General features: G+C 40.4%; 1 protein-coding gene across 1 annotated transcript; it reads left to right on the plus strand.

Annotated features, from left to right (window-relative positions):
• Positions 1-7,678: 7,678 nt before the first annotated feature.
• Positions 7,679-8,867, plus strand: LOC127123429 (uncharacterized). Its single transcript, XM_051053649.1, has 2 exons — positions 7,679-8,341; positions 8,562-8,867. Exons 1-2 carry the CDS (start codon positions 7,679-7,681, stop codon positions 8,865-8,867), a joined length of 969 nt encoding a protein of 322 aa, XP_050909606.1.
• Positions 8,868-15,368: the final 6,501 nt, after the last annotated feature.

Below are 15,368 nucleotides of genomic sequence, written 5' to 3' on the forward strand. Positions count from 1 at the left end.
AAGAAATTCAATTCCCCAATTCAAAAACCACAGTTGACTTTCAGTTGACTGACATAGGCCCTTAGATGACCTGAAAATATTTTGATGAACTTGGGCCTCAACCACCTGGGGATTTTGCTTCACAATGAACCTCTAGATCATATAAGCTTAATATAATGACCACATGATCCATATCTCAATGGAACCTCCTCTCTTGCACAAAGGATTCACTTGATATGCCTTGACCTGTTGACTGCTTAAGCTGCAAGGCAAATGTTAGATGACATATTTTTGTACATTTTTGATTAGTGATTAAAAGAAAAGCAATGATATACAAATGCAAGCAATGCTTGGTGATCAAGAACCACTCTCAAGAAAGATCCCCCCCACAGGGAAGGAAGCAAGGTGTCCAATGATCCTTGAGGCAATGTAATGCTATGATATGATGCCATGAAGGATCTTAGGGACAAAATTGGGGTCTTACAGTTGTTGTTGAAGGTGTTTGCTCGCTGCTGAGGTTGTTACTGTTGACGTGGTTGTTGTTGAATTGGTGTTGATTGATTTGCTGAAAATACTGGAATTACGGAGGATACTTGATGATGGTGTTGACGGGGTGGTTGATTCCTTCTGATCTGAGGCCTCCTTCGCCTCCCATTAATGACTGTGTTGGCTTCATTGTCTCTTCTTCCCGAAATTGCTGCCATATCTCTTACTCGATGATGCCTCCTCTTTTGACAATCATCCTTCTCGGACACCTTCTTCAAGCCCCATCCCCATATTTACCATTTCGATAAAGTCACTGGGGGCACTGGCGATCATACGTTCATAGTAAAATGAACTCAGGGTCTTCAAAAAGATCTTTGTCATTTCCTTCTTCTCTAAAGGAGGGGTGATCTGAGCAGCTAACTCTCTCCATCTCTGCGGATATTCTTTGAATGTCTCCTTATCTTTCTGAAACATAGACCTCAATTGGTCTCTATCAGGCGCCATATCCACATTATACTTATACTGTTTGACGAAAGCTTCTCCTAAATCGTGGAAAGTGCGGATGCTTGCACTGTCCAACCCCATATAACATCTGAGCGCTGCACCGGTCAGACTGTCTTGGAAGTAGTGAATTAACAGCTGATCATTGTCAGTTTGGGTAGACATTTTACGGGCATACATCACCAAATGACTGAGCGGACATGTGTTCCCTCTATATTTTTCAAAGTCAGGCACTTTGAACTTCACCGGAATCTTCACATTCGGCACCAGACATGATTCAGCAGCACTCTTCCCAAAAAGATCCTTTCCTCTTAATGTCTTCAATTCCTTGCGCAGCTCAAGAAATTGATCCTTCATTTCATCCATTTTCTCATAAACATCCGGGCCCTCAGATGGCTTGGAATGATAAATGATGTCTTTTACACGAGGTAAGGTGTGCACAATGGGAGGTGGCACAGACATGACCGGGCTAGATGTCGGCATAGAAGCAAAGGTAGGCACAAAGCCTTCAGGCATGAAGTTTGGCGGCATTCCCCACGGGAATTCGGCAGGCATGACATGCACAAAATGAGCGGTAGCAACAAGCATGGTAGAGGTAGCCACCTCTGAGATAACAGTCCTTTGAGGAGGAGGAGTTGCGGGTGTCGGAGAAGACTGGCTCTGAGCAGCTAGCACTTACTCCATCATGGTAGTCAGTCGAGCGATCTCGTCCTTCAGTTCTCTATTCTCTTGCTCAAGATGCTCCATCATTCTGGAGTGATTGGCGCGAGTGTTGTAACGATGATCAGCTTGGCTGAAGCACGGAAGAAACACCAATGAGACATCTGGCGAAAGAGAAACCTGCTTATGCAAATGATGCATGAAATGCAATGCTTGTTTATTTATTTTTATTATTTTTCAAGGAACTTACTGTATTATTTGCAAATATATATATATTTAACTACAATTGCAACAATTTGATATGACCAAAAATGTCTTTTATTTATATAATTGGAAGGATTACACTGAGTACAATTTCAGAAACCAAATGAAAAATACAAGAGAAAAGGAGACTAGTCATCCTAAGGATCCCTAACAACAATGTCGGAAGATCTGGCTGAAGGCGCGTATTTCCTTCGCATGCGTCGAATCTCGGTCTCAAAAGACCCAAGGGAGATTGATCAGAATCAACTTCCAGAGGTAAATCTAACAAAGATATAACATGCTATGAATGTAAGTAAACAAGTCATTATAGAAACGAATGTCCCAAGTTGAAGAAAGAAAGCTCTAGAAGAGAAAATTTCAAGAAAAGTTCTTTCAGAACTAAAAAGGGATTGATGGCCACCTAGGATGACAGTGGATCTGATTCCTCAGAATCAGACTCTGAAGAACAGGCAAATGTTGCACTCATGGCTACCACCTCCAGAAATATATCAGATGGAGAATCTGAGTCTGAAGAGGTATTTTCTGATCTTTCTCGCTCTGACCTCGAATCATGCCTTTCTGAAACTCTAAACTCATACCAGAAACTTAAACAAAAATTTAAAGCTGTAAAAGAGGTTCTTGAAGAAACCATAGAAGAATGTGGTAAACTTGAGATAACAGTCTCAGATCTAAAAGATGAAAATCGAACTTTGATATTAGAAAGAGATTCCACAAATAAACAATGTTTAAAACTTGAAGAAGCATTAGCTCAAGCTCCACAAACTTTGAACACAATAATTTATGAATATGAAAAATCTTTTCAAAAGTTTCTGAAGAATGGGATAGAGAGAAGCAGAATGGCATCCATGATTTATGGAGTTAGTCATAATAATAGAAGAGGAACTGGGTATGACCCTAGTGAAGATAAATCTTCCACTAATGACAAACCTAAATCTCCGTTTTCTTATCACTACACACATACACAAGCACAACGTTTTGATAATGCTAGAAAACCCAAAGTTCCTAGAAACTCTGGGAAAACTAATCATAAAGGACCCAAATGATTCTGGGTACCAAAGGATAAGATTGTTTATGTTGCAGATATCTTATGCAGCAGAGTTAAGACACCAGTCATGGTACCTGGACTCTGGATGCTCGCAACACATGACAGGAAGAAAGTATATGTTCCAAAGCCTGGAACTTAAAGATGCTGGCTTCATCGATTTCGGAGGAAATCAGAAAGGAAGGATCAGAGGCTCCGGAACTAATGGTAATGGTAATATTCCCTCTATATCCGATGTTCTCTATGTAGAAGGATTAATGCATAACCTGTTATCAATAAGTCAATTAAGTGATAACGGCTATGATGTAATCTTCAATCAAAAAACATGTAAAGCAATAAATCAGAACAATGGAACAGTCATATTCACTAGCAAGAGGAAAAATAATATTTACAAAATAAATCTTTCAGACTTAAAAGAACAAAATATAAAATGTCTGATGTCTGTTTATGAAGAGCAATGGGTATGACATAGACGCTTGGGCCACATTAGCATGAGAAAACTATCTCAGCTAAATAAACTTGAGTTAGTCAGAGGTCTACCCAAGCTGAAGTTTTCTTCAGATGCTCTGTGTGAAGCATGTCAAAAAGGAAAATTTTCCAAAACATCTTTTAAAAAAAAATTGTTTCCACCTCTAAGCCTCTAGAACTTCTTCACATTGCTCTGTTTGGTCCGGTTAAAATAGCATCAATCAATGGAAAGAAATATGGACTAGTTATTGTTGATGATTTTAGTCGCTGGACATGGGTAAAATTCCTAAAGCACAAGAGTGAGTCTCACTCTGTATTCACTAGCTTCTCTTTTAAAGTGTAAAACGAATTTGACTCTAAAATCATCAGAGTCAGAAGTGATCATGGTGGAGAATTTGAAAACAAATTTTTTGAGGAACTATTTGATTCTAATGGAATATCTCATGATTTCTCCTGCCCTAGAACTCCACAACAAAATGGAGTTGTAGAAAGGAAGAATAGGACACTCCAAGAGATGGCCAGAACCATGATCAATGAAACAAATGTGGCTAAGCACTTTTAGGCTGAAGCTGTAAATACAGCGTGTTATATTCAGAATAGAATCTCTGTAAGACCTATTCTGGAGAAGACTCCCTATGAACTGTGTAAGGGAAGAAAACCCAACATTTCTTATTTTCATCCTTTTGGATGCTCTTGCTTTATTCTGAATACTAAAGAACATCTGAAAAAGTTTGATTCAAAAGCACAAAAAGATATTATGTTAAGATACTCAAAACACTCTAAAGGCTACAGAGTATACAACACAGAAACCAAAATTATGAAAGAATCAATTCATGTTAGATTTGATGATCAGCTTGACCCTGAAAAGTCAAAGCTAGTTGAGAAACTTGCAGATTTGAGATTACTCTTGCAGGTTCTGACGAAAAGTTCAAAGCTTCAGAAGCATCTGACAAACAAATTCCAGATGCAACTAAAGCCTCAGCTATCCAGAAGAAATCAAGAAGTCGCCCCAACATCTCTGAAGATTTGATTATGGGAAACAAGGCTGAACCTATCCGAACTAGGTCAACATTCAAGGTACCTGAAGAAATTCCTCTTGGACTAGTGTCTCTGATCGAGCCTACTTTCTATGATGAGGCACTTCAAGACGACGACTGGGTTCTAGCTATGCAAGAAGAGCTAGATCAATTCTCAAAGAATGACGTCTGGGATATTGTTCCAAAGCCTAAAGGCACTCACATTATTGGAATCAGATGGGTGTTCAGAAACAAACTGAATGAAAAAGGTGAAGTTGTCAGAAATAAAGCTCGATTGGTGGCACAAGGGTACAGCCAAGAAGGCATTGACTACAACGAAACCTTTGCCCCAGTCGCCAGGTTAGAATCTATTCGCTTACTTGTTTCATTTGCTGTAAATAATTCAATCAAACTATATCAAATGGATGTCAAAAGTGCATTTCTTAATGTTTATATATCAAAAGAAGTGTATGTCAATCAACCTCCAGGTTTTGAAAACTCAAATTGTCCAGAACATGTTTTTAAACTTAAGAAATCTTTATACGGTTTAAAACAGGCTCCTAGAGCTTGGTATGAAAGACTAAGCAATTTTCTTCTAGAACATTACTTTATTAGAGGAAAAGTTGACTCTACACTCTTTTATAAAAACATTAGAAATGACCTCATGATATGCCAGATATATGTTGATGACATTATTTTTGGTTCAGCTAATCCTTCTGTATGTCAAGAATTCTCTAAGCTAATACAGGCAGAATTTGAAATGAGCTTAATGCAAGAACTAAAGTTCTTTCTAGGAATTCAAATCAATCAAGCGTCAGAAGTCACCTATGTTCATTAAAGTAAATACATTAAAGACATTCTGAAGAAATTCGAAATGGCGGAATGCAAACCGGCTAAGACACCTATGCATCCAACTTGCGTTCTTGAAAAAGAAGAAGTTAGCCAGAAGGTTTGTTAGAAGCTCTATCGTGGTATGATAGGCTCTCTTCTCTATCTGACTGCTACACGTCCTGATATTCTGTTTAGTGTATGTCTCTGTGCTAGATTCCAATCAGATCCTAGAGAATCGCATTTAACAGATGTTAAAAGAATACTCAGGTATCTGAAAGGAACCCCTAACATGGGCCTGATGTATGAGAAAACATCAGAGTATATACTTCCTGGTTACTGTGATGCAGATTACGCAGGGGACAGAATGGAACGTAAAAGTACATCTGGAAACTGTCAGCTCTTAGGAAAGAATTAGATATCCTGGGCCAGCAAAAGGCAATCAACCATAACTCTGTCCACTGCAGAAGCAGAATATATTTCAGCATCACTATGCACTACTCAGATGCTCTGGATGAAGAATCAACTAGAAGATCTTCAAATCTTTGAGAGTAACATTCCTATCTTCTGTGACAATACTGCTGCCATCTATTTAAGTAAGAATCCTATTTTGCATTCCAGAGCTAAGCACATAGAAATAAAATATCATTTCATTAGAGACTATGTTCAGAAAGGGGTAGTAACATTAAAATTTATTGATACAGACCATCAATGGGCTGATATTTTTACCAAACCCCTTGCTGAAGATAGATTCTCTTTTATCTTAAAAAATCTAAACATTCAAAATTGTCCAGAATGAAATGTGCCTCTAAGATAACAAAATAAGACTCTGAAGTAAACAGTTGGATCCTTTATCTGACTCTGATGCTACTACCAGTTAGAAGTCATCTGAGTTAGAAATCTCCAGGAACAAACCCTTTGGTATTCCTGAATATCAGATAAAGTAACACATGATACATCTTGTGTATGACCTTGGAACTTCTAGACAGTTGTCTAGCGGTAATCAAGAAACAAACTCTTGATATCTCCTCGAGCAGTGTGCTGATTTTGGGATTAGACGTCATTTATGAGCTGTAATCATTCTCCTCTCTAACGTGCTTACTTGGTTAACGTGCTATCTGTTAAACTCAACTTTTCTGTGTCGTTTTGCATGGGCCCTAATTGTATATATGCATTTCACAATCTAAAATTGCACACTTTCACTCACGAACTCACAAAACCCTCTCTCTTAGTTTTCTCCTCCTTCAAAGGTTTTTCTGCAGTTTTTCTGCAGTTTTTCATCAAGTTCTTCAACATTCATCATCATCTTTAACCACTCTTCATGGATTCTCAACAACAATCAGTGTACAACTTCTCCCAACAGATGAACTCAACAGAGCAAGCACCAAGTTCCAGTCAATAAACCCCTGCAACCACCGGCGTCGTTTACACTCCTATCTACAAGGAACCTCACATTCTTGATCGTGAGCCTCATTTTCATCTAGCAACTCCTTTTGATAAGCTGGAAGTTCTTTGGGAAACCTTGGTGAATTTTGACAACATGAAGCGCAATGGCGTCGACCTCACTAAAGAACTGAAAAAGCAAGGGTGGGAAAATTACTTTCAACGCCTTTATGGCCCGGTGTACACGAATCTGGTAAAGGAGTTTTGGCGTTTCGCAGACTCTGATGATCACTACATTGTCTCCTACGTTATGGGAGTCATGATAGTTATCACAGAGAAATCGATTGCCTCTCTTATGAACATGAAGGAGATAGGAGGAAGACGCATCTAGAATATCAACCCTAGGGCAAAGTACTTTTCCCAGGAGATAAACCCTACCATCTTCCAACAGAACGCTGAAGGCAAGCATTCCAAGAACAAGGAACTGCATCAGAACCTCCGGGTCTGGCTGAAGATTATCTTGGGCCCCATCCATCATCGTCCAACTTCAAACTCTTCTGACTACATCAACACAGATCAGAAGTGCATCCTGTACTGCATTCACAAGGGTCTGAAGCTCTGCCTACCTGCACTTCTATTCAAGTACCTCAGAGATTCCGTCAAGGACACCAAAAACAATATGAAGACAAGGAACTACATCCCTCTGGGGAGACTGATATCTGATGTGCTGATCGATAGTGGCCTCGTAGACCATCTGATTAAGCTCAGACTCATGGAAGACGTCATGAATGATACTGACAGACCTCTGAATGCTCGCAATTTGAAGAGCATGGGAATCATTGATTAAGTAAGAGCCAAACCAACACTTGATACCTCCTGGGAAGCACTGAAAGATCAGAGGGAGATTCCTAACGGACTCTACTTATTCTCCAAGATCGAACCTCCAGAGGTAATTGCCTACTATCTAGAGGATCTGTACAAGTAAGGGGTGGATATCACAGAATTCTCAGTGGACTGGCTGCCTGAGTTTTCTCCAAACTTCCAGAAGAGGATGCGAGAGCCCTCTGAGAAGACCAAGCAGGCGAAGAAAGCTAAGCTGGGAGAAACATCTGGATCAAGACCCATAGTGCCTCTGGTTGTCTCTCCAGGTAAGTCTGTGTCTCTCCCTCCCTCTGTAAAAATTAAACCCATTGCTTCTTCTCTCCCTCAAACAAACCATATATACACCACTGCTGACACTCCCCCCTCAACCACCAGATCCTCTAACCTACCATCTCAAAAATCCAACCTTGCCACCACAACTCTACCTGTTTCAGAAGCAGAAATGCTAAATGAAACCACCTCCCCATCTTCATCACCATCTCCTCAATCCCCACCTTACTACGAACTTCCATCAGACACTGAACCATCTGACCCTCACTCCCCCACTCTGGCTCAACTCCAAGACCATGCTTTGGCCTCTCAAAAGCCATCATATCCTAACCCTGAACCTGAAGTCACTTCCCCACCTCTGGAAAATCCAAACATAACCCCATCTGAACCAATCCACTCTGAATCACAACCATCTGAACCAACACACTCTGACATACCACAACCCATAACTTCTGCTGACCCAACAACTCCCACACTTAACCTAAGTGCCACCACCTCACCCTCCCAAGCCTCTGCCAATGAACCAGAAACTACCCTTCTGACCCTTGAAGAAGCAATTAAGGTTTTTGCAGAGTCTTCAGTTGAAAAGGTCAAGTCTCTGACCATCAACTCTGGTATCAATGATGATCCCTCCGCTGTAAGGACTCACTGGAACAGAGTGATAAGTCCGCAACGACTTCATCAAAGACGCTGAGATCAGACTCCAAGAGCGTCTAGCCAGAGAAGATGAGGAACGGGCAAGACAGGAAGCTGAAGAGAAAGCGCGGCAAGAAGAACTCTAGAGAATCAGAGAAGCTGAAGCAAAGGCTATTGCTGACGCTGATGCTGAGGCAAAAGCCAAAGCCAATGCTGAAGAAGCAACGCGCCTTGCTGAAGAGTCTGCTGCCAAAGCTAGAGATGATGCACTGACTCAGGAGGAGTCCTCCAACTCTGGATTCATCCCTCTGGTTTTGAAGACTCTCGAAGAACTGCAGAAAGAACAACAGATAGTTCGAGCCAGACTGAATCAACAGGACTCTGTCAATGTAAACATTCAGAACATGATGTCCCAGCTTCTCCAGAGGATGCCTCCGCCTCCAAACCCTTAGGCACCTATGCTGTTTTGCTTGTTGCTTTCTATGTTTTGATGTCTGTTTCTTGCCTTCTTGCTTTCTGTAACACCCCGATAATAATATGGTAATTATTTAAATTGAGTTAATAATATATTTATTAATTTAATTAGATAATTGGATTATTATTATTATTATTTTGGAATTTTTGAATTATTATTATTATTGGGATAATAATATAAATTGGAAAATATATAAGTGTGAAATAAGGAAGAAGAGCCCATTTTTGGTAAAGAAAAGGTTTTCACGTGAAACAGAGAAGCGATTGAGAAAGTGGAGAAAAGGGCAAAGAGGAAGAGCCAGAGAACAAGGGTTGAAGGAAGGAAAAGCTTGGAGCTCAGAGATTTGCCGGATTAACTCAGGTAAGGGGGGTTTATCATCGATTAATGGGTATTATGGGATAATATGTGATGGGTAGTGAGAAACCATTGATTTGCCTCTGATTGAATGATATAGGATGAATTTGTGAACTTTTGGGATGAACGAAATTTGGATTATAATTGAAGAAATTCGTAGGAATTAGAGGTAGAAAGGTTAGCAATTTGTGAAATCGAAAGTGTATGATTCATGTTAGATGATATGAATGAATTGTGTGTAAAATTTGGACTGTGAAAGGTTGAATTGGATAGATCTCGTAGCAAAGAAAGCCATTGCAGATCTGGAAATTCTGGTTTCTGGTCATACGCGTATGGCACTAGGCAGTACGCGTATGAGATGGCTGGTACGCGTATAGATGAGGCCTTACGCGTATGGGTGAGGAAAAATGATATTTTGAACGTGGATTTGTCTCTGTTGGTACGCGTATGGGAGAGTGGTACGCGTAGCATACGCGTATGAGACAGATGATACGCGTATGGGTTGGGCGAGGAAATGTGCCATACGCGTATGGGCATAGGCAATACGCGTATGGGCAGGATTGTGATTTTTCTGAACCTTGGTTGCGCAGTTTTGGTCATTTCAGCTGAGTGATGTGATCTAGTTGATGTATGATGTATTAGGGATTATTTCCCGCTGTTTTGAATAGTGTAGGTATTAGTAGAGTGTGCTAATACTGTGATTTCTAATTGGCATGACATGATGTGATTTCGTGATAATATGCTAATGATGTATGATTGTATGCATAATGCTGTGAATGTATATGTTATGTATGCAATTGTGAATGGACTGATTATGGCTTAGAGTGTGAGCATGTGTCCATTGTGAATTATTGTTGATGATGTTGCATTGCTAGGTGAATTAGCGTGCATATTGTGGCCTTTATGGTGGTAGCTAATTCCCATAGTGAGGAATTAGTGATGTTAGTCATTTTGGAATGTCGTTGATGTTGCATGCTAGGTGATTTAGCGTGCATAGCATGGCCCTTGGGGTGGTAGCTAATTCCCATAGTGAGGAATTAGTGATGTGAGTCACTAGGTCTCAAATGAGTGGGACTAGTGAGCTTGGTAGCCGTACCTGGATTGGTCGGTGAAGTTGAACTATATGTTCACGAATAGTCGGTACCGCATACATGGAGTCTCATTGCATAAATTATGTATGGCGTATAATATGAATGGATGTATTCCAGTATTATACGTGTGTTGTGTGTTTGTGTTGTCATTGAGTATGAGTATGAATTGTGTTGGTATTGAATATGATATTTGAGTTGATGTGCCGTTACTGAATGTGTGATACGATTAGGGTGATTAATGTGTTATTTACTTAACATTACATGAGATTTTATAATGCTTATTATATCGATTGAGGAACTCACCCTTACAACCTTATTTTCAGGTAACGAGCAGTGATTGAGTAGAAGCTAGTCCTTGGAGTCTAGAGTAGTTCCTTAGTGGGTCATGCTCTGATAGATGTAACATCGGGACGGGATGTTTTACTTGTTTTCATTAATGATTGTTGAATAAGCTTACATGTATTGTGTTACATGTTTTGTATTGATGTTGGATTTTATTCCGCTGCTAATTATGCAAATGTTTTATTTGATTAAATAAATGAGCATGACAGGATAATTTGGAACATGGTGTGAAGTGTTTGTGTGACACCCTTAAATAGCATAATTACTCTGATTTATATATGTTGTTTTAATTAAATAATTGGGGTATTTAGAAGGGTGTTACATTAGTGGTATCAGAGCATAGTCGGTCGAGTCGAGTCGTAATTATTCTGTTCCCCTGTACGGGATAGGTGTTGTGTAACCCTATCAGTACTTATTGTTTTAGTTTGTTGGGTTTTCAGAATAGAGATGGCTGGAAGAGGTAGAGATGATGCTACAATTGCTGAGGCTCTGGGTATGCTAGCTGGAGTACTTGGGGGAAATCCGAATGTTGTGGGAATGGGAGTTGCTCGTCAACTGAGTGAGTTCCAGAAGAATAATCCTCCAATGTTCAAGGGAGCATACGATCCAGATGGTGCTCAGAAGTGGTTGAAGGAGATCGAGAGGATCTTCCGAGTGACTGAGTGTGCCGATAACCAGAAGGTCAGGTTCGATACGCATATGCTGTCAGAGGAAGCAGATGATTGGTGGGTTGCTACTCGCACTGAGTTGGAAGCTGCTGGGAATGCTGAGATCACCTGGGCTGTATTCAGAGAGAGATTCCTGAGGAAGTACTTTCCAGAGGATGTCAGAGGAAAGAAAGAGATAGAGTTCTTGGAATTGAAGCAGGGCAATCGGTCTGTTACTGAGTATGCTGCTAAGTTCACAGAGCTGTCGCAGTATTACACTCCCTATAATGAGGTTGCTGGGGAATTTTCAAAGTGTGTGAAGTTTGAGAATGGGTTACGTCCCGAGATCAAGCAGGCTATTGGGTATCAGCGGATCAGAGTATTTTCTGACTTGGTTGACTGTTGCAGGATTTTTGAATAGGATTCCAAAGCCAGAGCAGAGAGCTATCAGCAAAGGGTTGATAGGAAAGGCAAGAATCAGACTGATCGTGGGAAACCGTATGCAGCTGGCAAAGGTTTCCAGAGACAGAGTGGGATGAAGAGGCCTAGTGGGGGAGACTCCAGTGCCCCTGCTAAGTGTTACAGATGTGGTCAGGCTGGACATCGTTTCCATGAGTGTACCAGTGCTGAGAAGAAGTGTTTCAAGTGTGGCAAAGGTGGTCACTTGGCTGCAGAGTGCCGGTTGAAGACTATGACTTGTTTCAACTGTGGAGAGGTGGGTCATATCAGTCCGCAGTGTCCTAAGCCGAAGAAAGAGAATCAGTCGGGAGGCAAGGTCTTTGCTTTATCGGGTTCTGAGACTGCTGCAGATGATCGGTTGATCCGAGGTACGTGTTATATTAATGGCTTTTCTCTTGTAGCTATTATTGACACTGATGCGACTCATTCCTTTATATCTTTGGATTGTGTTGTGAAACTTAAGTTAGAGATATCTGAGATGCTTGGAAGTATGGTGATTGATACTCCTGCGAAGGGTTCAATGACTACTACTTCAGTTTGTTTAAAATGTCCTTTGAGTATTTTTGGTAGAGACTTTGGGATGGACCTAGTGTATCTTCCACTTGTGCAGATTGATGTTATCTTGGGTATGAACTGGTTGGTGTTTATTGATGACACTTTGGTGTATTCGAAATCTGAAGAAGGGCATGCTGAGCATTTGAGAGTGGTTTTAGGAGTTCTACGAGAAAAGAAGTTATTTGCTAACTGTCTAAGTGTGAATTTTGGTTATAAGAGGTGAGTTTTCTTGGTCATGTGATTTCAAGAGGTGGTGTTGCTGTTGATCCTTCTAAGATAGAGCGGTGTCTAAGTGGGAAGCTCCTAAGTCTGTTGCTGAGATTCGAAGTTTCCTTGGTTTGGCAGGTTACTATAGGAAGTTCATTGAGGGATTTTCTAAGATTGGCGTTACCGTTGACGATGTTGACTAGGAAGGGGCAAGCGTTTGTTTGGGACTCAAAATGTGAAGAAGGTTTCCAAGAGTTAAAGAGAAGGTTGACTACTGCTCCTATTCTAATATTACCGAGTCCGTCGGAACCATTTGAAGTTTACTGTGATACTTCATTGTTGGGTTTGGGTGGTGTGTTGATGCAGAATAAGCAGGTTATAGCTTATGCTTCGAGATAGCTGAGGGTTCATTAGAGGAACTATCCGACGCACGATTTAGAGTTGGCAGCTGTGGTTTTTGTTCTGAAGTTATGGAGGCATTACTTGTACGGGTCAAGATTTGAGGTTTTCAGTGACCATAAAAATTTAAAGTATTTGTTTGATCAGAAAGAGCTGAATATGAGACAGAGGAGATGGTTAGAGTTTCTGAAGGATTATGACTTTGGTTTGAATTACCATCCGGGTAAAGCAAATGTAGTAGCTGATGCATTGAGTCGGAAATCGTTACACATGTCTATGTTAATGGTTAAGGAATTGGATTTGATTGAGCAGTTTAGAGACTTGAGTTTGGTGTGTGAGAGTACTCACAATAGTGTTAAATTGGGGATGTTGAAGTTAACGAGTGGTATTCTAGATGAGATTAAAGAGGGTCAGAAATCCGATGTGCTTTTGGTTGATAAGTTGACTCTAGTGAATCAAGGTCAAGGTGGTGAATTCAGAGTTGATGAGAATGGCATTTTGAAATTTGGTAATCGGGTGTGTATTCCGGATGTTACCGAACTTAAGAAGAGTATTCTGGAGGAAGGACATCGTAGTGGTCTGAGTATTCATCCTGGAGCTACGAAGATGTATCATGACTTGAAGAAGTTATTTTGGTGGCCGGGAATGAAAAGAGAAATTGCGAGTTTTGTTTATTCTTGTTTGACTTGTCAGAAGTCAAAGATTGAGCGTCAGAAGTCGTCTGGGCTAATGCAGCCGTTGGCAATTCCGGAATGGAAGTGGGATAGTATCAACATGGATTTTGTTTCTGGTCTACCGAGGACAAGTAAGAATTCTGAAGCTATTTGGGTGATTGTGGATAGATTGACGAAGTCGGCTCATTTCATTCCGATCAGAATGGATTATCCGTTAGAGAGGTTAGCTGAGTTGTATATTGAGAAGATTGTAAGTTTGCATGGTATTCCGTCTAGTATTGTTTCGGACAGAGACCCGAGATTTACATCAAAGTTCTGGGAAGGTTTGCAGAAGGCTTTGGGAACTAAGCTGAGATTGAGTTCTGCATATCATCCGCAGACTGATGGTCAGACTGAGAGGACGATTCAGTCATTAGAGGATCTTTTGAGAGCTTGTGTTTTGGAAAAGGGAGGTGCTTGGGATTGTTACTTACCTTTGATTGAGTTTACCTACAACAATAGTTTTCATTCGAGCATTGGTATGGCACCGTTTGAAGCTTTGTATGGTAGGAGATGTCGGACACCTTTATGTTGGTACGAGTCCGGTGAGAGTGCTGTGGTTGGACCGGAGATTGTTCAACAAACTACGGAAAAGATTAAGATGATTCAGGAGAAGATGAGAATTGCTCAGAGTCATCAGAAGAGTTATCATGACAAGAGGAGGAAGTCACTTGAATTTCAAGAGGGAGATCATGTGTTTCTTCGTGTTACTCCGATAACTGGGGTTGGTCGAGCTTTGAAGTCAAAGAAGTTGACACCTCGATTTATTGGTCCTTATCAGATTTTGGAGAGGATAGGGGAAGTAGCCTATCGTATCGCTTTACCGCCGTCGCTTGCGAATTTGCATGAGGTTTTTCATGTGTCTCAGTTGAGGAGGTACATTCATGACCCGTCGCATGCAGTCCAAGTAGATGATGTACAGGTGAGAGATAACCTGACTGTTGAAGCATCACCTATGAGGATCGAGGATCGAGAGTTGAAGCAGTTGCGGGGTAAAGAGATTGCCTTGGTAAAGGTAGCTTGGGGAGGACCAACAGGTGGCAATGTGACTTGGGAACTGGAGAGTAAGATGAAGGAGTCTTACCCAGAGTTATTCGCTTGAGGTATGTTTTCGAGGACGAAAACTCTTTTAGTGGGGGAGAGTTGTAACACCCCGATAATAATATGGTAATTATTTAAATTGAGTTAATAATATATTTATTAATTTAATTAGATAATTGGATTATTATTATTATTATTTTGGAATTTTTGAATTATTATTATTATTGGGATAATAATATAAATTGGAAAATATATAAGTGTGAAATAAGGAAGAAGAGCCCATTTTTGGTAAAGAAAAGGTTTTCACGTGAAACAGAGAAGCGATTGAGAAAGTGGAGAAAAGGGCAAAGAGGAAGAGCCAGAGAACAAGGGTTGAAGGAAGGAAAAGCTTGGAGCTCAGAGATTTGCCGGATTAACTCAGGTAAGGGGGGTTTATCATCGATTAATGGGTATTATGGGATAATATGTGATGGGTAGTGAGAAACCATTGATTTGCCTCTGATTGAATGATATAGGATGAATTTGTGAACTTTTGGGATGAACGAAATTTGGATTATAATTGAAGAAATTCGTAGGAATTAGAGGTAGAAAGGTTAGCAATTTGTGAAATCGAAAGTGTATGATTCATGTTAGATGATATGAATGAATTGTGTGTAAAATTTGGACTGTG

Source organism: Lathyrus oleraceus, chromosome 2, assembly GCF_024323335.1.
Source record: "Lathyrus oleraceus cultivar Zhongwan6 chromosome 2, CAAS_Psat_ZW6_1.0, whole genome shotgun sequence".
NCBI lineage: Eukaryota > Viridiplantae > Streptophyta > Magnoliopsida > Fabales > Fabaceae > Lathyrus > Lathyrus oleraceus.